The sequence below is a fragment of the Paramisgurnus dabryanus genome, chromosome 3 (genome assembly GCF_030506205.2).
Source record: "Paramisgurnus dabryanus chromosome 3, PD_genome_1.1, whole genome shotgun sequence".
Lineage (NCBI taxonomy): Eukaryota > Metazoa > Chordata > Actinopteri > Cypriniformes > Cobitidae > Paramisgurnus > Paramisgurnus dabryanus.
The window spans coordinates 18,732,838-18,757,096 of record NC_133339.1 but is presented as its reverse complement, the minus strand read 5'-3'; the positions used below and the strand labels follow the sequence as shown (position 1 = coordinate 18,757,096).

Sequence of the window (24,259 nt, the reverse complement as noted above, 5' to 3'; positions counted from 1 at the left end):
TAATGTTTGCATATTTAGAGAATTATTGATGTATTTTGGTATGTTTATGTGGAGTCTGATCATGCCTTAGTTTTTAAACAAATTGGAAAATCTGTTGAGTTGTTTGTTATCGTTTATCTGACAGCTATTTTGGATTTTTTAATCATAATTTTAAATTTGCTTCCCTGATGTTCTACATCTCTTAAAAAATATATATATATTTGAAACTAGACTTTGATTTCTAAGTACTAATGTAACAGATTAAGGTTTTTCAGAAAACATGTGTCAATGTTATAATTAGGAAGTATTCTTATGAGTGTCACAATAATGTACATCTGGCAAATATATACAGCTTTAAGATAATACGTGTTTTAGTTAACATTTTGTTTATAGCTACATTTAAGCAGAGACGGTGAATGTTTTTATGAACGTGCTGAAAGGGCCCCCCTCACAAAGTAGCTTAGGGCCCCCAAAGGGCCAGGATTGGCTCTGCTTCAGTGTTCAGGTAAAATCGTCACCTAGTGCGGAATTATGGATTGCTACAAATATCCCCGAGCTATTTATGACTGGTTTTGTGGTCCAGAGTCACATTTATGAATGTTTACTATACATCATACATAATGTTTGTTTGGAGTTAGAGCTGGAACAGTGAGGCTTTACCTGAGGCACCTGCTCGATGTCTCGTAGAAAGATCTGTTGGTTTCGGGAAACGGAGGTGGTGCGGTGATAGTCCACGAGTTCGTTGAGCGAGTTAAACTTCACGACCCAAAGGAAATACTTTCCGGCACCGTCGCGCAGCACTTTAAAATGCTGGACGTCATTACCAAACCTTAAAAAAAAGCAAGTTTTAGTCCTTTAAAGCAACACGACCAATAAAACATTATAGATGAATAAAATAACTACATTTAATATACATGAATACATTTACAATTATGCATTTGCGAGATGCTTTTATCAAAAGTGACTTACAGTGCCTTACAAGGTATACATTTTTATCAGTATGTGTGCTTTGATCCCAGGACCTTTTGTTTTGCTAATGCAATGCTCTACCACTCACCTATACAGGTGCATAATAATAAAACATTTTGTGCTGGCAGCAGGTTACATAAGTCAATAAATGTTGTGAGTTTAAATACACGAAAACAGAAGCAAAACACAGAGGAGATCTAACAGATCATTGTCTTGATATCTACATATATTTAGCCTATACAAGCAACATCCACACTCTCTTTACATCCATTCTTGTAATAAATACACCCATATTTACACAAAACTGCAATATTACGCAGGGGTCATTTCACATGCAATGTGATAACCTTACGCTTCAAAGCTTTTAGGATGAGTCATGTCTGGTTATGACAACTAGTAAGGCAGACTAGAGCAACAGCATTATTTCAGATACAGGACAGGATGCGGGAGGTGCGTCTGACTTACTTGACCGAAAGTGAGAAGTCTCCGGGCGCGCTTTCGCTCTCTCTGATGAGAAACGCTCCGTCATGTCTCTGTTTGTTGAGTATCTCTTCCGCTCTGGCCCTGGGAATTCTCCCGAAGAACCACCTGTACACAAATAAAGACACAAACCCAGATGACAAATACATAAATACAATGAGAAAGATGGTGGAGCAGATAATGAGGTACAGGAAGGCATGTTAATAATTTACGAGATGAGACAAAGATGACAGATTTCGCACTTATTTTTTACGGATGTGAGCATGAGTTTAAAAGGAGAGAGAGAGATCATTTGCATCGCATTAGCAGCTTAGGAAAATTAGATGTGGGTTTTCTATTTGATCCAAAGCCAAAAAAGCAATCAGCACACGCAAAGATGATGAGCAGAGTCAATCAGCTCAGAAGAATGCCACACAACACAAAGAAGTTCAATAGAACAGCAAATAATAATGATGTTTGTCAAATCAATTTTAATAATATATTACAAAAATTTTTGAAAATTGAAAATTATTGCTAAAACCAACATAAGCGTTTCACATGTCTCTGGGAAAAGAAAGCGTCACTCTTGGTCTCTGCCATCAGCATTAACCTAAAACTTTGACTATACACTGTCAATAAAAATGGCCCCAACCGTCAACGGGGCAGTAACATTTAAAAAGGTCTTTAAAGGTACCATTTAGGTACAGATTTGTATATATTTGCTACCAATATGTTCCTCCAAGGTCCTTATATGAACTCCTAAGGTGCACAGGTGTACTTTTTGAAAGGGTACATAACTTTATAACATATTAAACTAATTAATTCATTGCAAACCATATTGTGATATTTTGGCTGTTTTGATATACCACGTAGAACTAAAACAAAAATAAGCGACCCTTAACCTTTTAAGGGTAGTGTACACATATACCGTAGACCAGGGCTATTCAACTGGTGGCTCGCAGGCCAAATGCGGCCCTCCAATCATCTTTGTCTGATTTTAAAATCTGCATGGTTACTTTAAAGGAAAACACCACCGTTTTTCAATATTTTACTATGTTCTTACCTCAACTTAGACCAATTCATACATACCTATCTTTTTTCAATGCGTGCACTTAATCTTTGTACAGCGCGTCGTGAATGTGTTAGCATTTAGCTTTGCCCCATTTATTCCTTAGGGTCCAAACAGGGATGAATTTCCATGTTTTCCCTATTTTCCTATTTGACTTTTGGCGAAGTGATATTGACTGAAGTTTGAGCGAGAGGGGGAGTTGTCAGGAGTGATGTTGTTACTGCGCGCCAAGGTCGAAGGGCTGTAAACTAAGTGCTCTTCCGCTATACAATATAGTTCTCATTTTTTATCCGTTTAAAAAAATCACCACATTTTATTTTGTGCCACCATCCTTACTCGTGTAACTGTTCATGTCAGTCTTTAAATAGGGAAAACATGGAAGGTTTGGTGGCTTCTAAATTCATCCCTGTTTGGATCCTAAGGAATGAATGGGGCTAGGCTAAATGCTAACACATTCACGACACGCTGTGCAAAGATTAAGTGCAAGCATTTAGGGCTGCAACAACGAATCGATTAAATCGATAAAAATCGATTACTAAAAGTGTTGGCAACGAATTTCATAATCGATTTGTTGTGTCGCGTGACGCAGAGACGTTTAATAAAAAAAAAAGGAAAAACTTCAGTTAAGCGCGGAGCGGAGTGAACACACTCGCACTGCATCCCAAACCCCCTAATTCCATACTATATAGTAGGCAGAGAATACGAGAAGTATTGCTTTTCGCCTACTATATAGTATGGAAGTATGCGGTTTAGGACGGAGCGTCGGTCTCTCTCACGCACTGTTGCTTGCAGAGTTCGGCGCTTCATAGACATGGCGGAGAAAAGACAGGGCGGCGGAGAAAAGATAAAGAACAGCAAAGGTAGAGGAAAACCATATGTCAGTGTTTTACTCCTCCCAAACGTAAGCGCGTCACCTGGAAGTTATAGCCGGCAAAGAGGTAAACAAACAAAGACGACACGCTTATGCTTTATGGAGCGACGACAGCGAGTAAAAAGAGTTTCTAGAACGAATAAAAAACTCCAATGATATTAAACAAAGAAATAAAACGTTGAGAGAGAGTTGTATGAACGCTTTTCCCCGTCATGGACCTGTATGCTAAATCATCGCGCCGTCACTCTCCTGCTGTTCTGTACTGCGCGCTCCAGCTCATGCCGAGCAAGGAGACGCGCATGCCCGGCCCAACATACAGTACATCATACAGTAAGTGCCGCCTGTTGTTGCATAAACATCGTCTTACATTTTTTAAGGCGAAGTAATGAATGGTGTATTTGCATTATGCGCGGGAGAAGACGCATCTTCGGTTTTCATAAGACGCATTTATGTGGCCAAATGTAAATGGAACAGTTTTAACAAATGAGATAGCTATCCGATCAGAGAAAACACATAAAGTCAAATATCAGGTACAAAGCTGTCACTGGGGCAGTACCCTTTATAAAAGGTCCTAATATGTGCCATTTAGGTACAAATATGTATCTTTGAACTGCCAATATGTACTTTTGAAGTACTAATATGCACTTTTTGGTAAAGGTGTACATTTTTGAAAGGGTACTGTCCAGTGACAACTTTTGTACTTTTATTTCTGAGAGTGTACTCATATACTATCTTTTTAATCCCATCAAGAGAGGCTTCTTGATGGGAAATGCATCATAAAAAAGTCTATATATTTGGCAGATGTAAGGCATACATGTGTATTTTTTTGTGTTAGTCCATTTTTATTTTATTTTATTATTATTGTAACAGCTCAGGTGTGTTCAAGGAGCAACATGTTTGTGCAATTTCTTCTCTTTACGTTCTGTTTTAAATAAGGGGTTGGAAATTAATTCTTTTCTTGTTTTTTATCCGATTCATCGATGAATCGAACAAATAATAGACAGATTAATCGATTATTAAAATAATCGTTAGTTGCAGCCCTACAAGCATTGAAAAATGATAGGTATGTATTAATTCATCTAAGTTAAGGTAAAAACATAGTAAAATATAAAAAATGGTGGCGTTTTCCTTTAAAGCCACCTTTCCACTGTACATGACAAATGACTGCCGATAAACCTGAAGGAGAGTCTGAAAGGGGCTGCGTGGGGTGCCATCTTTCGGTGCGTAATTTTCAGATCCAATTTGAGGTTTGGATGCATAAAAAACTTGTGTGACTACACTGCATGTGACCGGAAATGATGCATTTTATTATGTTCCTATCAAAACACTGCGTGCAAGGTGAAAATTATTCATTCTTTTTTGTTTAACTTTGTACACCCATAATTACTGATAATGTCTTAAAAGGTAAAATAGGGGTAAAAGTTTTGCTCTCGACGAAGAGTAGTTGAAGACCCCTGTCATAGAAAATATAGGATGCATTACATGCTTGAGCGCATAAAAAGCCTGCCACCACTGTTCTCTCATGCGAGTCGAGTCCTGCGCAACAAGTCGCCATCAAGTCCAAATCGATTTAATTCTCTCCACACAGACAGCCACTTTCATTTACCATTCTGTCAGCACAGAGCTTTTATTGCTTGGAGAATAACAGCGCAAACCGGCAGGATTTGGAAACCAAATCGGATGTTTGAATGGGAGCAAAGCCTAAGGTGGAAAGTAATAATTTGCATCAATAGATAATAAAACAAACATACACACAACACTACAGGGCAACGTGATAGACTCAACCAACAGGAGTATGACATAACACGGCATCTACACTCCCATAGGGCCTGTTACATAAGACTAGGAAAAACGCTATCTGTTGTACCTGCCTAATTATTCCTGCCCCTTTGATGTGGACAGCAGATATACAGACACATGAACATGTGACCAGAAAGTTGAATTATAGCACTGGCGGGTAAATTCCAGTCAACCGCGTCTGACCGCCATGTACCCACTACTGTCTGTCACTGTTCACACACACATGGAAAAACATTTACATTCCCTGATCCCTGATAAGAGACATGCTCTCGCCTTTCCATATAGCCGGCCGATCTAAGTATTGCTCTCACTGAAATAGAAACGGTGTAATGTGGAAAATGACTGGTTAGAATAGAAACTGCAGTTTCTCTAATTGATAACAATCATATCCTAGTGATGCAAAAGGTCACAATTCGATTATGTAGAAAAGATTAGAAAGAGAGAGAGAGAGAGACGGAGGGAGAGGAAGCAAATTAAAACAAAGGTCCTCCTATTAGGTTCCAAAACGTCTTTCATAAGAGCTGCAATATGACACTTCCTCTTGTCAATGTTTAAGTACACAGACAGAACCACATCTCAAAACAACCAACAAGAACATCCCAGTGTATAAAAAACGTTCACACTACAAGCCAGATTTGCAAGTCATCAAGCTTGGTCTGTGTCAAATCAATGTGCGATCAACCCTCGCCAATCTTTGTGTAAACTAGTCGACGGCACACTTATTTCTGGTGGATACCAAACAAATATTTAGCATGATAAATATCTGTAGCTGTCGTCTGACTCGACATCCTGTGATGTCACGTGTCATAATGAGCTACAGCTAATGACAGCAAGGCAAGGGTTGAGGTACTGAGATATTTTATTTTTTGAGATTTTCAGAGCCGATGATCTAACAAACAGCCTGCAGGGATTATTTCTTTCTGACATCCATTTTACAAATAAACAATTCCTGTTTCACATGTTGTTTCGGTTATTTCCCGTTTCACTTCCCGCATGGTTTTTTTGTGACAAACGTGGTTTGGGGACCAGATCATGCAAGTCATGTGGACTTGGTCTGTATTTTACGAGTTGGCTAATTTGGTCAATCGTACAAAAACATACTATTATCATAAAAAAAACACTACTGAAACGCCACCCCTAACCCAGTGTCACAGGGGTACCATGTTTTAAAGTCATTTTCAGTGTTTGGGGAAAGTTACATTTAAAAGTAATGCATTACATTATTATTAAGTTACTCCACAAAAAAGTTACTAATTGCGTTACTTAGTTACTTTTCATTTAAAGTAATGCATACATTACTTTTAAGTTACTTTTGCATTACTTTTTCTTAATTGGCTGAGGCTTGATCTCTTTCAGGCCTTACAGGTGATTTTTATGATCGCAAAAATGTGAAGCTCTGGCCTGCCATCTCCGTTCCCGCTTAGACGCAAAGAGTGCATAATTTTACGTTAATATGTTCAGTTTAATTCAGTACATTATTTAATTTTTAAATTGAATTAATTAAACTGATAAGTAACTTGCATTACTTTTTTTTTAAAGTAACTCAAATATTAATCTGTTCATTTATAAAGTAATGCGTTACTTTAGTCGTTACTTCAGAAAAGTTATATTATTACGTAATGCGCGTTACTTGTAATGCGTTACGCCCAACACTGGTCATTTTACATGTAAAATCAATGTTAACTCTTTCCCCGCCATTGATGAGTTTTTCCGTATTTCTGCTATTATCCACCAGGTGGCCAACTTGTAAAACCCGGAAGCAACCCCTTAGGGCAAACACTAAGAACTCTTTGTATGTTTTGAGGATCGCTCTGAATCTGATCTCTATCAAAAGTCACAAAAATGCAATTATCTCAGCTTTTTGCTCAAAATTTGGTATTTTTAAGGAAACCTACCCATTTTTGAGAGGTGACTAAAAGAGAACAAATAAAGGTAGGATGAAATGTTTTTTGTTTAAAAACAGATGGTCTGTTCTAGAGATGTGCATTTATGTCATTTTTTCATTTCGATTAATCTATAGGTCTGAAGAACGAGTACTCGATTAACTGGGGGCGAGGCAATCAAAGCGTACACGTCATGGTGAAAATGAAAATATTTTTATTAAAAACACACTTTTTTTAAGAAACTATGACAGAACAATGAACACATACCAGATTTTAATTAATTAAATGTTTTTAACAGAAACCTCTTACAGGAATTGCTGCGTGATGAAGTGAAACTAAAGGGTTAAACACAAACCAAAGCGCTTTCTATATGACGCACTCTATGTAATATTAAGCTTTATATACAACATAAATGTACAACGTGCATCTATCTGCATAAACTGCAAGACTTCAAAGTTTTCAAATAAGTTACGTACAGAAAGTTTAACTTCCGTTGTGGATGTGCATCATAAACAGCACACGTCCAGTCAAAGCACAAGATTCATAACATTAACCAGCCTTAAAAGTCTTTTGCTCTCCTTTCTTGATTAGCTGTGTCGTGTCATCATGCATGGCAATGTTACTGATGTCATACGCCAGTCTGCGTAGCTCAATACGACGTCAAACACGCATCTCCAGACCCAGTCTTTACTACGACATGCGCTTGTAACACTAACCAGACATCCAAATGCCGCCATATCCACAATAAATAAACCCAAATACCCGTTCGAGTACTCGAGCCCATCCCTAGTCTGTTCTTCCATTTAAAAATTTTTTATGCTTATATATTTAAAGAAGAAAATTTCTGGAAGGCATTAAACTTTTGTGAAAATCACCTTTTGGCTGGCAATTTTTTTATACTGCTGGGAAAGAGTTAAAGGTGCTCTAAGCGAATTGAAGCGTTTTAGACCATAAAACATTTTTTGTTACATACCGGAAACATCTCCTCACTATCTGCTTGCTGCCTGTCCGCTGATCAAACTGTAAAAAAACGCGATCTCTGTAGACAGCCCAGGCTTCACAAATGGCAATATCAACAAATGGCCAAACCTAGCTCACAAACCAAAACAAAGTATTCCAGCCAATAAACGACAAGAAGGATTTGGGGGTGGGGGTTGGGCGCGTTCATGAAAGCACGGAAGGGAGGGGGAGGAGTTAGCTACGCTCCGTCTGTTTGAAAACAGTTTCGAAAGTCAACAATAACTAACGTCTCGCAGATTCGCTTAGAGAACCTTTAAATTTGGCTTGCATCAGTATTTTTTTACATTTCTTGAAAATTGTTCGCAAAACCATTATAATATTGATAATCGTGCTGATTTTGGTCACTATAACCATGATGTTAAATTTTCATATGGTTTCATCTCTAGCGTAGAGGTTTGGCAGCCAGGCAAGAATTCAAGGACTTGTAGCTTACATCGATTGTAAACATTAATCTTAGACATTAACAATAGCTCGGTGTAATAGTTGATGGATGTTAGATATGATATATGAACGAAGGTATTTTACTTGTCATTTTTCCCTTCGTTTTTAAAAATAAATAAATGTTAACTCTTTCCCCGCCATTGACGAGTTATCTCGTCAATTTGCAATAGCGCTCTTCTGCAACTTATAAAAACCGGAAGTATTGCCCTAGGGCAAACAGCTGTATGTCTGTGTATGTTTTAAAGATTGCTTTGCATCTGATCTCTATCAAAAGTCCTTCACAAAAATGGAATTATCTCAGCTTTTTGCTCAAAATTTGGTGTTTTTGATGAAACCTACACATATTTGAGAGGTGATCAAAACAGAACACATGAAGGTAGGATGAAACAGATTTTTTGTTTGAAAGCAGAGGGTCTGTTCTTTTATTTCATATATTGTACGTTTATATATTTAAAAAGGAGCATTTTCTGGAAGGCATTAAACTTTTGTGAAAATCATGAAAAATGGTGGCGGTGAAAGAGTTAAATGACTCTGTTGTTATTGATTTTTATGCGGAAGTCTACCGGAAGTTGCGTTTAGTCCACAAAAGCTGTTTGTTTATGTAGTCGCTGCTGAAACCGTCCACAGTCAATCAATCATAAATAATACTGTAATATTAAAATGGCATCAAAGCTTTTCCTTAAAAGAGTTTCTCCGTCCTATAACCAGCATGATAATCTACTATCACCAGACACCCATGTTCATGTTATTGCCTCAGAGCACTCAATATGAAGTTATTTATTTGGATTGTTTTAAATATTAATTACAATCCTTTGCATAATACATGCCATGAAAAGCTGTAATATTGGCCAAGGTAAAAACAGAAAAAGCTAAGGTATTGGGCCGGCCAGCATATTAAATATGAACAATTCTGTCGCATATATAAAAGTAAGCAATACTTCAATTCCCTTTTAATGTGGCCGTCAATTTTTCTAAATACATTGCCAGTAATACAAATACTTAAGTACAGCAGTGGCTTTAATCCTCACACCCTGTGCTTTTGAAACTAAACCGGATGATTATAGACCCTTTTACAGTTGGTAAACATTGTGACGTATTTGTGTGGGCGGGGCTTAGCTGGAGGCAGAAAGAGCCGCAGAGGCTATGTTGACAAGCTTAAACGAGCATGTTTTAGGAGGGATTTATTAAACATGGATGCAGAATTAGTTTCGGATCTGTCCGAATATGTACAGTCACTGATTCTGCGGGACCGTGACAGGTATTTTTGTAAATTAACTCTTGCGATTTTAACCAGGTTTTAGATATTTCATAGACAACATATGAATTACTTTCAGGTGGATTTGGGTAATTTTGTCTAGGCTTACTGTCTTATGTAACTTATCACTGGGCTAACTATGATTAGCAATGTGGATTATTTTAAGAGACTATTCAAACGATGGCATACACATCTATCGCTGTATGTTTGTTTAACATTTAAGCTAAACAATAGCGCGGTTGGCGACTTTTTACCAATAAAACAGAAACTTGCTGATTTGTACGATAAAACCAACACAACAGTACATATGCATAGATTATTTTACCTGATATGAAGTGTGCACTGCAAACACGAGTATTATTTATGATCGTCTCCGTCTAGTCTGTGCGCCGTATTGCATTCAACCACAATTGTCTTCTTGATATCTGTGAAGAAATGTCTGCCGGGATCCGGTAAAACTTTATTTTTGAACCAAAAGTGCTGTTCCTTCTAATCTGGCAGCCAAAAACACAACGAGATGACATTTTAAAGTCAAAAACTCAAACTTTTAGCGCGCCGGCTATGAGTTCCTACTTATTTTTTGCCTCCAGCTAGAGCGGTGACGTCACAGTGACGTGGGCTGTAAAAGGGTCTATAGTAAAGATCATTCTTTATACTAGCACGCATTAAAAGATACACATCCGGTTCTCACAGAAAAAGGAACTAAAATAATTTTAAATATGTTTGAAACAGGATGCTTTGAGTCTTGTCAGGTGTTTTATCAAGGTCTGAGAAGTGTTAAGAGAGAGGTCAAGGTTAAGTATACTTACGGATGTGCCTTCATCTCAATGTAGTTTTTAGGAATGAAACCATCTTTTCCATTAAGTTCAGCTTTATACCAATTCTGATCACACTCTTCATTTAATACCTGCAAATACAAGAGAAGACAAATGATTATTATAGGGAAAGGGGCTGCGTGACATCTGTGTGGTCCCAGTGTAATGCAAGGGGGTATTCACCCACATCAAAAACCCACATATCAGTTATCTATTTTAGCATCAGTATGTGTGAAAATGCAAAAAGTGTGGGAAGCAGCGTGCCTCAATCTGATTGGGTGATTTGTATAACGTATTTACTTCTTAACTACAAATAACCGATACTAGAAATATCTGAAGAGTTGCCAACAGGAAATTAAAGCAGGTAAATCTGATCAATCTGCTATTTATTAACTCTTAGAGTTCATATCCACTTTTAGTGTTCAAAAAAATATATATAATCCACAAAAAAATATCAAGCTGGCTGCTTTATTTTAGTTTCTCCATATTGGGTTGATGATCAACTTCCCTTTAAATAGCATTCGAATGCAAGAGAGAAGGTGGGGCGAGCAAGTATCTGCCAAACACCAAACTCAGAGCTGCGGTTTGAAGGAAACAGAGCGTGCAACATCCTTCCGCTGCAAAGACTGATGGGTAGACAACCAAAGAAGAGAAGGTCTGACTAAACACGAGTTAAAAAAGATAAAATAAATTAAAATAATGATAGATGATTCGACCAAACCGGACAAAAATTACCCAGCACTCATAAGCATACATTTTTGTTCATTAAATCATCTCTAAAATTAGAAAGCCCTCCCAACTGCCTGTGACTACCAACAGCAAACTGCAAATGAAATCCCAATTCAAAACTGTGATGTAATTATTGGCTATGAGCCCCCTGATCGTATCAATGATGTACCACCCCATCACATAATGAGGCCGATAAACACCCAATGGCAAAGTGACACCCATCCCCACACGGTGGTTTCCATACGCGGTTTTAACATCTGGTTAACCCGTTTGTCGATCACTTTCTCTTTTGAATTTTCCTTCATTTAATAAAATGCACTACAACCAAAACTAACAATTCTACACCCAGCAACTTTCATAAAGTGGCTGGCGTTTCACAGAAGCCCACAACTTCACACTCCTCACCTTTTTGGAAAGACATTTGAAAGTCATTTTCTTATTTTGACTCACGCATACGATTTGGCATGTTCATAACTGGAACTCAGTGGGTGCACAGTCAGAAATGTAGGAGGGAACGTGGGGCGGTTCGGAGGATCGTTTTAGTGCTGCAATGCAGCATGGGCGCGCACATCTGACAATACAGAAAGCGATGGAAGATTTGCAGCCCTGTCGCCGTAAAATGCTTTGCCGATACGGCTGTATTCGTCATGCCAATAAAACACCTTTAAAATAAAAAACAAAGAGTATTGATTGTGTAGTTTGCTCCCTGATGCATACTTTAAACATAATAGGGCTCTAACAGCGCTCTACTCTTCTCTAGGAAGCACTGTGTTGTTGAACCCAAAAGACTATAGTGGGCCCGCTAGGCAGCTGGAGTAAAAGCTTTAGATGGCCATTATTTATTTACAGAGGTACCGAGTCCATCAATCTAAACAGGTTTTGGGTTTGACCGTTCCCCACAGGCACACAAATTCACTCTGCGTGCAATACTTCAGGCTTAGTGTGAAAAACCACACTGTAGTGTGAATCACACAAAAAAACTGTGAAGAAACACCTGGTTCAAATTTCTGCCGAAAAGTAGCCACATAGAAAATTAAGCCAGTTTTTAAGATTGTATAATGCATTGATTTAGACATTTAGAACAATTAAGCACATTTAAATCCTCAACATAAATCTGATACAGGCTAAAGTCAAAAATATTTAAGTAAAAATATGCAGTAAAATTGTTATATTTTTAAAGATAAACACAGAACTTTTGAAAATAACTTTTTCCTTTAGATAAATTCAAAAAAGTGGCCAAACAAGTGGTCCCAGGCTGTCACTGAGGTGATATCTTTTCCAAAAGTACACCTTTGCACCTAAAGTGTTCATATTAGTACCTCAAAGGTACATACTGGTACCAAATATATATATATCTGTACCTAAAAAAGTACACTAGTTTTGGAACACTCGTTCTTTATTTATATAGTTTTTTCCACATTACAATGTATTAATAAACTGTTCTACACTATGGCATGGGAATTACAGTACTGTGCAAAAGTCTTAGGCCACCACCACCATACTTGTTGTTTTAGAAGTTTTAAATGTCCATTCATATTTATTTTTCAAGCTATTTTATTAAGATAAAAAACAGAAAATACAGGAAATATGTACAAAAAAAAATTCCAGGACTAAATGTCTTCTTTAGGCATCGTCAGTATTTAGTGTGACCTCTCTTGTCACGAAACACATCTTGAGCTTTTTTGAGGAGACAGAAGTTCTGAAGTCATTCGATTAGAATTAGGATTTAATTTTATTTAGGTTTAAGAGATCCTGCAGTTTCCTGCTATTGCTCAAGTGGAAGGGGAGTTTACCCTTTATAATAAGATCCATGAATGAACTTCTACCTAAACAAATTCTTACTTAAACATGAACTAATGATGAGTTAAGGCATATACTAATCATTAAAAGGTATAGCGGAGGATTTTCTCTAATTTTAGAAAAGATCCGCCTTCTCCACTTTAAAAAAAAAATGCAATTGCGCAACACTCCTGATTGACAACTAGGAGGACCAATAGCCTTGATGATCCACCCAGAAAAAGAAAATTCTCCGCAATACCTTTAACTAATAAAGAGTCATCATTAAGTATAACATGACTCATGACTTAACACATGAATTTATTGGTTAAACATTTGATTTTTACCGTTTTGGAATCCATTCAGCTGTTCTCTGGGTCTGGCGCTAGCACTGTTAGCATAGCTTAGCACAATCCATTGAATCTGATTAGACCATTAGCATTGTTCCTAAAAAAAAAACCCCAAAGAGTTTCGATATTCTTCCTATTTAAAACTTGACCCTTCTGTAGTTACATTGTGCACTAAGACCGACAGAAAATAAAAAGTTGTGATTTTCTAGGCAGATATGGGTAGGACTATACTCTGCCCGAAAATAGTCCCCTTGGTTACTTTCAATGGCAGGGGACTATTTTTGGGCAGTGCGTAATATCACTACACCTGCTGCAGCCATGTTACAGAAGCAAAGTCCTTGATTATTACGCCAAAATGAGAGTATAGTTCCTAGCCATATCTGCCTAGAAAATCACAACTTTTAAATTTTCTGTTGGTCTTAGTACACGATGTAACTGCAAAAGAGTCAAGTTTTAAATAGGAAAAATATTAAACTCTGGTCATTTTTTAGCGCGATGCTAATGGTCTAATCAGATTCAATGGATTATGCTAAGCTATGCTAAAAGTGGTACCACCAGACCCAGAGATCAGCTGAATGGATTCCAAAATGGTAAAAATTAAATGTTTAACACTAGAAGATCTGGAAAATGAGCATTTTTCAAAAAAAATGGAGTGTCCCTTTAACCAATACATTAATTGACAACTAACAAACATGTCATGTCAGGTCTCAATGATGACTGTTATTTGTATTTTTTGTATTGTCTTGTTAACCGTATGGTGATAAGTGAATGTATGCGTTTATATAAAAGTAAAAAGTATTTTTTATTCAAGGTACTTTTATAATACCTTTAATGGACTGAAAGTAGCTTTTGGATAAAAGCATCCACCCAACGCATAAATGTAATGTGTTTTGCTTTATGTTTTCATTTTGATTTTGGGGTGACATTTCTGGAAAGTTCTGGAAAAAAATAAAAGGCATTATTTTACATTCTCGTGACCCATCATCATGACATGAAAATATACACTGGCACACTAAAAGGTTTGGTTTTACTTAACTATATGTGGCAGTGACATGTACTCCACTTTAAATCAACCTAAACGCATGACACGCTTATACAACCTGCACAAATCTCAGATGAAAGACGATCCTAAAAAAAAAAAAAAAAAAACATAGCAAGGTGTTTTACGAAACAAAAAAGCTATCATTTTTAAATGACAGCTTTGCAGAAAAGGACTTTGAGACCAAATAATGTCATCATAGACGAGGTTATACACGACAATGCAATAAAAATAGGATTCAAACAACTCGTTCACGAACTTCTGTTGCCAATTAGAAGAAATGAAATATACTGCTGATGTTTTATACGTCATACCCGGTCAGCGGTACAACGCAGCCACAGCATGTGAACTAAACCACTAGGGTCTGCTTCCAACACACTACAGCGTGTGAGAAATGATGATAAAGGGCAATAGAACGAAGAAGAGGAAGCGAGAGGGGTAGCAGCTGAAGCGGAGCAGAAAAACAGCATTAAACACTTTAGCTTTGACATTTTTAGCCGACACAGCTGCAGCATCAAGCTGAAAATTTATGCAACATCTGCCAACCTCAACAGATGCACCAAAGCCTGCCAGGACCAAAGACATTTCTGATCCATTTGCACCAGTCTACAACCAAAAGGCAAGTTTAGCCGAAAATAAAAACTTTTTTTAGGCCTACAATGGAAGTCAATCGTAATCCCCTGTGACTTCCACAGCATGGAAACTGTCTTTAAAAACATCCTCCTTTGTCATCTGCAAAACCAGATCTGTGGGGAATGACATGATGGCGAATGAATGACAACAATTTATATTTCTTGCTGTACTGTTCCTTTAACATTTACAACAAATAGGTACAATAGCTTTAAGGGGTCAGTGATACAAAAGCCTCTTATAAAGCAATACAGTCAGGTCAAATCCATTGACCACAACGACTGCTGCTGAACAAAAGAGAATCATGCCAACAACATTTGAGGAACGTTGCCCTGTTCTCATTCCTGTGCGAGGGAAAGATTTCAAAAAGGAAGTGCAAATAACCCAAAATAGGTTTTGCGAGAACTATGCAAATGCCTCTTGCACAATTGCCAGGCTGCTTTAACGTTTTTGGCTTTGCAGAAAGCAAATAAGCTTGCTGTTTTTCATTTTCTGGATCATGTATACATTTATGATGGTTTTATGGGAGGGTAACTTAATCTGCAAAAGGATTTAATGAGAACGTGACATTTGGTTGTGAAACATTGACTGAGATGTTTATCTTGCATCCTGAAGTTACAGCGAAAGCAACTTTACTGGGTAAACATAAGACAGCGGTGCAAAAGTTGTTTTTGTCCTCAAATCAAAAAAAGGATTTCGAACATTAACATGCAATAAAATATGAATTTTTACCAGAGACAATTGTAACGTTTAGTTATTTGCTTTTTTACAAAACCAAAACACCTAACACACCGTCCGCACCATATCATCTTTAGGCATATTAGACAAATCTGGCATCTGAGGTTACAAAATTATTTGAAATATTGAGGAAAAAAATGTTCAAATGAAATCCTTAGCAATAAACTATTACTAATGATAAATACATTTTTAGGATATTTACAAATGATCTCATTGACCAATACCATGTTTTGTTTGCTATTTTTACAAATATTCACTGTGCAATTTACGACTCACATATATTTACTGTAAAAAATAGCTGTAGTTGTGCTGATTTTAATTTGTCTTATTGACTGTTAAATGAACATTAAACATTAACAAGTCTTTGCCTTTACAGAATAAAACTATAAAATAACAGCCTCATGCAAAGCATTCTGGGAACCAGAAATCCCCATCAACTTTTCCCTTCAGATTTTGGTTCCCTCAATGCTTTGCATGACTCGGCTGTGAAGATAAAGACTTGTTAATGTTTAATGTTCATTCAAAAGGGCACCTATGGTCCGATTCACAATTTTACATTTCCTTTGGTGTGTAGGTGTGTATTAGTACATGATAACGATATGCAAAAGGTACATACCCCAAAGTAAACAATGACATAAGTTATCATTTCCAACGTAAATCTCTTTTCTTTGACTAGAATAAACACACTGATTGTAGGCAACAGTTTGTGGGCCTATTGACATGGACAAGACCGACATTATCATAATTCCTCCCGCTTCAGACTCACAACCTGACTGAATCTTTTAAACGTGGTAAGGAGCATCACATTTCCGGCTGACGTCAGAGGTATTCAGGCCAATCACAATGTACAGATTAGCTGGCCAATCAGGAACACAGGGCTTTTCAGACCGATAAGCTTTGTACAAAATCGATGCGTTTAAGGAAAACAGGGAAAACTCGAGCTTCAAAAATGTACGGTATGTAAAAAAAAATGTGCTTTTTGAACCATAAACCACGCAAACACATTATTATCTCAAATATAGAAATAATGTATTTTTAGCAATGAAATATGTGCCCTTTAACTTTTATTTATTGGCAACAGTTCGCTCACATACATTTAAATCTACAGTAAGTTACTGGCAAGCAGCTGCTAGTAATACTGTAATTTCGACAGATTTTTTTTTACAGTGTAGATATAAAATGTATATTTCCTATTAATAAAGTTTTGTTTAAAATAAAGTAAGAAACAAAGAAGGAAGCTCGCAGCTGATTATTCGTGAACATTCAGAGGTGCCATGCTGCTGTGACGCTCATTATATCATGAGATTTAAAAAAAAAAGTGTGACAGCTCATGACAGACAAACTGACCACAGTTACTGAACACAATACCCATTTTTAGACAAATCTCCATGTGATGCGTAAAGTTCAAGCTAAAACTTCTGATCAGAGAGAAAAAAATGTATTTGCCCTGTTGGCAGTTCTGCAACAGTAAAACCACATTCTTGTGATAGACAGGGCATTGTGTCGCTCTCTCTCTCTCTCTCTCTTACAAATACAACATCTATCCATTGTCATCTCTGCTTCATCAATGCAGATCCCCGCCTCCAACCGCTTCTTTTTTTGGCCTTTTAATCAGACTATGGCGATTTCATGTTGGTGATTTTGTGACGCAGATAATCTCATCCACAGCTGTCCATGGCCTTCTGCTTCAACCAACCAACCAACCGCTAAGATGACACATCAGGATACCAACAACGCCTTTCAACCACATAAACTAAGCAACAGAGTCAAAGCATGCAGTGGTTTAGCACAAAAACACTTACAGAGATGAAATAAACAAATCTGCTAGGGATGCAGGGATTGACTTGACGTCATTGAATAAGGGTCATCTAAGATGAGGATTGCAATGCATCAAGACAGTACATTATATCTGAAGTGTGGATTAATGTGAAGAACAGGAAGATGAAACTTGATCCAGCTGGTGTCCATCATCTGAAATAAAAGCATGCTGCTGTGTGGTTCCTAGGGTGTAGTGGTTGGTTGTTAGGTCTTGAATCAGGTCAAAAGAGCACAAACTCTCAGGTCTGTGTGACATATCAGACTCTTAAAAAAAAAAAAACACACAAAAAAGCCTATTTAATATAGGGCAGTCCTTCATAACCCATGCTCGGTGTTATCAACGCTGCTATCCACGACCTCACAAAGGGTCAGGGGAACACTACAGCACCACAAACACTAATGTGAACCACAACAAGGGTTTCTTTCATCACAGTTGCCCATTTCACAATGATGCCAGTGTGCACTATAGTGTCAGTCTCGGCTTATAACTGACTGGACGACAGTACAGGCAATAGATGCTGTCACAATGTCTTTATAAGTTAGACGTACAAAGTTATTTCAATGTCACGGCCCATGAGAGTGTAGTAAATAGGCAACAGTTGAATGCATGGTGATCGCGAGACAACATGCAACATAAAAGTATTAAAATAGCGTAAATGACCAAATTTACCACTTGCGATCACATTAAAAATATACTTATGGTTAGTCACAGACCATTCGTCATTTTTTATTTTGAATATCCTTGGAGACTATCTGCCTCGAACCTTAAGTCTGACACTGTGATGCGATGTGATCACCAAACCCCTTCAAGGCCAAACACACAGATAAGTCCTAATAAGGCCACTTGTTATTGAAATAAAGGAAAAGACAGACATATTTTAAGCCTAAAGAGTCACTTAAAGGCACTAAGACGACATACATTTGATGGCAGCATTAAATACTCACAGCACAGCATGTAAGGACAATACTTTACTACAAAGCTTTAATTGAATTGGCGTAATTGTTAAGCATTAAAAAGGCTGATCTCATTAAAAACTGTAGAGTTACTCCCAAGAGTCTTTTCCCTGGAAGAACGCTCAATCGACTGTGACGTCCCTGCATTTAACCCCTAAAAATGAGGAGGGCAACGTCGCGCCACAACCGCAAATTACTGCAATTACCAGGCAAAGATTATGGTTAAGTGGCGCCATTACGCTCGGATTTGCATCCAATGGCGTTCCTGCTGAACTACAGAAGACAAGAAAAAACATTCACACGTAAACACAAAACTCAAACACTTTGACAGACGCTGGTGAACCATCCTGGAATGCATGCTTTTTCAGAGCTCGGCAACCCTTTAAGGCAGATGAAGGAACAGTTTTAATTTTTATCCTGATTGAATTGCAGATATGACTACTGCGAAATGACTTCATACTTTATTAAAGGAAGTCAGTCTGTGCAGACACTTTCAGTAAAGAGATGTATTATTAACTTTTTAAAATAAAGTTTTATCAGTCCTAGCGTTTCCTGCTTATTGAACATGTCATCTTTACCAGTAAAGCTACAGCTATGGTGTCCAGCTTGATCCAAATTGCACGTCCCTTTTAGTGCCACTAATCAGAGATATATTCAAAACACCTGTTATAGCCCTATATGCTTAAATTTATTGATTCTGTAAAGTCATGTTGTCCAATCATGATTTAAAAATTACAAAAAGCAACACTTATAATCACAGTTATCGATGGATGATTGACGAACCGATGCTCTTGTACTCAAGTCTTGTAGACTGGTACCGTCTTCAGTAATCGGTGTCTGGAGGCCGTACGACTGAGATGGGCATTAGTGAGAATGTTTCTTACAAGCATAAGATCTGCTGGGCTGTGTTAATCCAGCTTTACAGGACTGTTTTAACAAGCTCTGTGGACAGTGCATGGGATTGTGATCTTAACCACCTTGTGGACCTAAAGGTGCACGAAGCAATTCATCCACACAAACAGCTGATCAATCGCTTAATGAACCATCAATGAGTCACCATTACCGCTTAACAGAGACGTCTAGCCATAGTGACTCACAATCCTTGAGGTGACATAACACAGATAACAACCGGTGACCGCACCTGAAAACTTATCATCAAACTCTCTCTCTTTCAGTTCTCTAATTAAAGTACTTTATTGCCATGAACTCTCTCTCTCTCCTTAAGGTTCTTTAAAAATCTCTACGCAGGTTCTTTAAAAATCTTAAATAGAAAAGTGTGAACATCAGTAAAAAACAATCTTCAAATTGTTTTAAGTTTTAAGAACACACAATGACATCAGTAAACTGAAGTTAGTGAGTAATGAATACATCTGCATCGGTGCAGCAAGCATTCATGCCGAACACGCAAACGTGTGGCTTCTTGCTAATGCACAGCTCATGCAGTTTTGTTGCAAGTCCTCACAGACAGTCTTCTGCTTTTTTATCCACAGATGAACGTTTAATCAGTTGTTTTTATCTGGAAGGCAAAAACAAAAATCAGGCACTTCTGATGAAAATGAAGCAATTATGCCCCAGTAAATTCTAATTTAACAGGAATTTCATGGTTCAGAAATATGCGCTGATCAATGGCATACTTCTACACTGTATAATTTCCTTGTTGCACTTAAATTTGTAAGTTTAATCAACTTGAATTTACAGTTCATTTCAACTTTCTTGAGTAGTGAGGAGTTGCTATAAATAATCAAAGTAATATTGAAATAACTTAAGCTGATTCAGCTAAATTGTTTTTAAGTTGTAGCCACTCCTCACTAGTCAAGAAATTTAAAACTAATTGTAAGGGGCTTTTTACACCTGGTCACTTCATGCGTTTTCTCTGATAGCTATTCGATCGTAAAAAGACCTGGGGTCTCGTTTATAAAACTGTGTGTAGGATCCTTACTAAAAGTCTAAATGCACACAAAGCCAAAAAATAGTAAGACTTATAAAACAAAGCAATGTTCCCTCTATAAATCACAGATCACCTGCAAGAGTGCATACATGATTAATCCTTAGATCCCACCCTGCAAGCCCATTCTCCCATTAAGTTTGTTTTTTTATACATCACAACCTTTGCGTGGGAACTTGGGTATGCACGTTTCCAGCGCCGTTTTGTGCATATGCACGCTTTATAAACGAGACCCCAGGCGTAAACGCCCGCAGAAACGTTTCCGAGACGGATTTAAATCCGATCGCTCAAACCACTTCAAGAGTTGGTCTGGGACGCATTTCCGATGAAATTAGACAAGTGAGGATGCCACATATGGTAGTCAGGGCTCAACATAAAGGACTGCCCAGTGGCCCGGGGCAAGCGTGACAGACGTTCGGGCCAGTAAAAAGTATTGTTATATAAGTAAGGGATAATGTAGAGGCAGCCGGTAGTTATTGGGAAATAAGCCCCGACAGTGTGATCAGGACCCGACGCGAAGCGGAGGGTCTTGTATCACACTGAAGGGGCTTATTTCCCGATAACTACCGGCTGCCTCTACATTATCCCGCTTATTACATGGCTACTTGCCACATAAGAAAAAAAACTGGACATGAATATGAATTTTATTGGCATATTTGTTTTAAATTAACATTTTTATCCTTCCGCGAAACTTTGCACAGATGCATAAAATGATCGTAATACCTTATTAAGATCCTCTGCTTCATACTTGTCTGTCTCCATTTTTTTCTCTTGTAGCCAGTCTTTGAGAAGTTTTAATGCCCATTCTGTATTTTTTTGTGTGTTGGCTTCGTAGCTGTCATGCTCTATTTTGTCAAGTTCAGTCTCAGTAAGCTGTCTGTGTCTTGTCGTGGTTGTCGAGTGTTTGGTTGTCAAGATGGCGCCAAACAGACAGTAATCTTTATTGATCTTTATTGGCGCAGAGCAATTTTACTCGTGCAAGTAGTCCGGCTATGCGTTATTATTTTGGAGCAGTTATTATTTGAAAAGAACGAACCTGCAAATGTCTCAACTGACCAATCAGAATCAAGCATTCCAGAGAGCCGTGTAATAAGTATTGTTACTTCACCCTCAGTCACTAAAATATATTTTCCTCAATGTATATTATTTAATATCTTGGATGCAGACATTTACTTGTGTAAAACACGACGAGAGAAACAATGCAATATTTTGCACAATTTGCTGTCAGTTTATAGGTAAAGCAGAAAAGTTGGGAGCCTTTTTTCGTTGGAACATATCTGTTGTATATGTATACAATAAATTATATTTGACTTTTGAATTATTATTTTTAAATATGTGACACTGACATTTTTTTAAATGGGCCAGTCTAAAAAATTATTTGCGTTGAGCCCTGTCAGTACTTTACTCCTCCCAAAGTCAGCATGTCACTCGCAAGTTAGCCAGAAGAAAGCCGAACAAACAAACAAAGACGACATGCTTATTGCTTTATGGAGTGACGACAGTGGGTAAAAAGCTTTCTAGAACCAATAAAAGAGTCCAATGACAAACTCGATTATATTAAATTAAGAAATAAAACTTTGAGCGAGAGTTTTGTGAAGCGCTTTTCCCTGTCATGTCCTGTCAGTTATCTCACTTTCCTATTGCTCTGTACTGCGCGATCCAGCTCATGCCGAGCAAGGATACGCGCGTCCCCTTTCCAACATACAATACAACATATATTAAGTGCTCTAAGCATCGTCTTAAGTTTTTTAAGGCGTGGTAATGAATAGTGTATTAGCATTTTGCGCGGAAGTAGAAGATCGAATTGATATCCATTTTGCCAAGATGTATTTTTGTGGCCGAATGTAAATGGAACGGTTTAAATAAATCAGAATAAATCTATCTGATCAGAGAAAACACATGACGTGACCAGGTATAAAAATGCCCTAAATTCAACTTAACTAAACTTTATAATTTAAAAAAAAACTAAACTTTTTTTACAGTGTGATATCTACACATAACTTTGCTGACAATGAAAATGCTAATGAAAAAAAATTAGAGACAAAAATAATAAACGCATTTTACAAAAAAGGCTATCTATAATCAACAGATAAGGTTGTTGGTAGATTTTATATAAGGGTGAACCACCATTTCTGATAATGTGACACACTGACACAGTTATCAAACAATGCCTATGATCTCAAGATGGCCAAATATTGAGTAAATTATGTTCCTGGTCAATCTTAAGCACCGTTCTGTATAAAAAAACCTGCCATGCTACTCTTCTACCAGGAAAATCTCTAAATAATAGATTTATTTGACAATTTACGAAAAAATAAGCCTGACTGTATGGCAAATGATTATATAGCTTAAACTGACATGACACAAAAAATTATAATTGTAAGAACTACTAAAACTCACAAAGCAAAGCCACACTACACCTGCTGAAACATAATAAAAAAACTACAGGATTTCAAAGAGAGAAAAAAAACTCATCCCTAACAGCGAGATGATGCATGTTTCAATGTTAATTTGACAGCGAAGGCCGAGTAAGATCAGAAAGAACGTTTCGCACACGCACTCCACAGCAACTTTGTGGAGACAGGAAATTGCTGGGGGTGGAAGCTGTACCCAACAGGAAGTGAGAACAAAGTAGCGTTAAAGGTGGCTGCAAGCTCACACACTGATGTCACTGGAGTGGCGCTGCACACGCTCTGTGCAGATCTATATGGTCACCCATAATGTCCAGTTCAGGAAGTGATGACAAAAATGATGAGGGCAGGGGGTCTGTTTCTGACTGCCCAATCGTAAAACGTCACACGTATATTATAGATCACAAAGACAACTGTAAAGAAATGAACACTGATACATGTCTTGTCAGAGTTACCAATGGGACCCAATGACCAGATGCATAGATGCTTTATAATTTGTAGCCTAGTTCACCCAAAAATGAAAATTCTGTCTTCATTTACTCACCCTCGTGTTGTTGAGTTTCTTCTGTTGAATACAAAAGAAGATATTTTGATAAATGATGGTAACCGAAAAAATACTATACATAGGAAAATACTACGGATGTCAACGGAGTAGGAGTGTACCCCAGCATTCTGGCCAAATTTGTCCATTTGCCTACTAATCATCCCCGTATACACGGATTTGCTATATCACGCCATCTCCTCTCCACCAATAAGCTAATGTGTGGTGGGCGTTCTGGTGCAGTATGGCTGCCGTTGCATCATCCGGGTGGATGCTGCAGATTGGTGGGGGTTAAGAAGAACTTAAAGCACTTTGAGTGATGCAAAAAAGCTCAATATAAATGTACGAAAATTTTATTATTATTAATGGGTACCATCATTTATCAAAGTATCCCGGAAACACAACAGGTCCTCTAAGAACTTTCACACATTAAATTCCACTCACACAAAGTTATTTTTGAGTCAACCATTTACTATGAAATGTTGGTTTACTTCAAATTATACTGTATCAGTACCATTTGGACAAAAAAGCAACAATGCATATTTGAAATACCAATATTTACAGTAATAAATTATAGCATGTGTACCATTCATCTGAAGATCATAACCCAGAGTGCATTTACAGACGGCTCAGCTGATGTCTACAAGCTACGATTTCTCATTCTACAGGCAGTGTGATTCAAAACCACAAGAACCTTTGCTACAAGTTCTCAAGCTTAACAAGAAACATGTAATGAATAATCATATTTTCAGATTGTAATTAGGCCC

General features: G+C 37.5%; 1 protein-coding gene across 5 annotated transcripts in view; it reads right to left on the bottom strand.

Moving 5' to 3' along the window:
• Positions 1-24,259, bottom strand: part of grb2b (growth factor receptor-bound protein 2b) — a 43,933-nt gene that overhangs the window by 3,110 nt on the left and 16,564 nt on the right. For 3 of the 5 annotated variants that reach the window (XM_065252886.2, XM_065252885.2, XM_073813861.1), the window contains 4 exons: positions 23,496-23,516; positions 10,556-10,653; positions 1,414-1,536; positions 640-808 (listed from right to left, as the gene is read on the bottom strand). In XM_065252886.2, the coding sequence (XP_065108958.1) occupies positions 640-808; positions 1,414-1,536; positions 10,556-10,653; positions 23,496-23,516 (411 nt within the window). The remainder of the gene's footprint in view (positions 1-639; positions 809-1,413; positions 1,537-10,555; positions 10,654-23,495; positions 23,517-24,259) is intronic. The other 2 variants (XM_065252888.2, XM_065252887.2) reach the window with 1 other exon arrangement.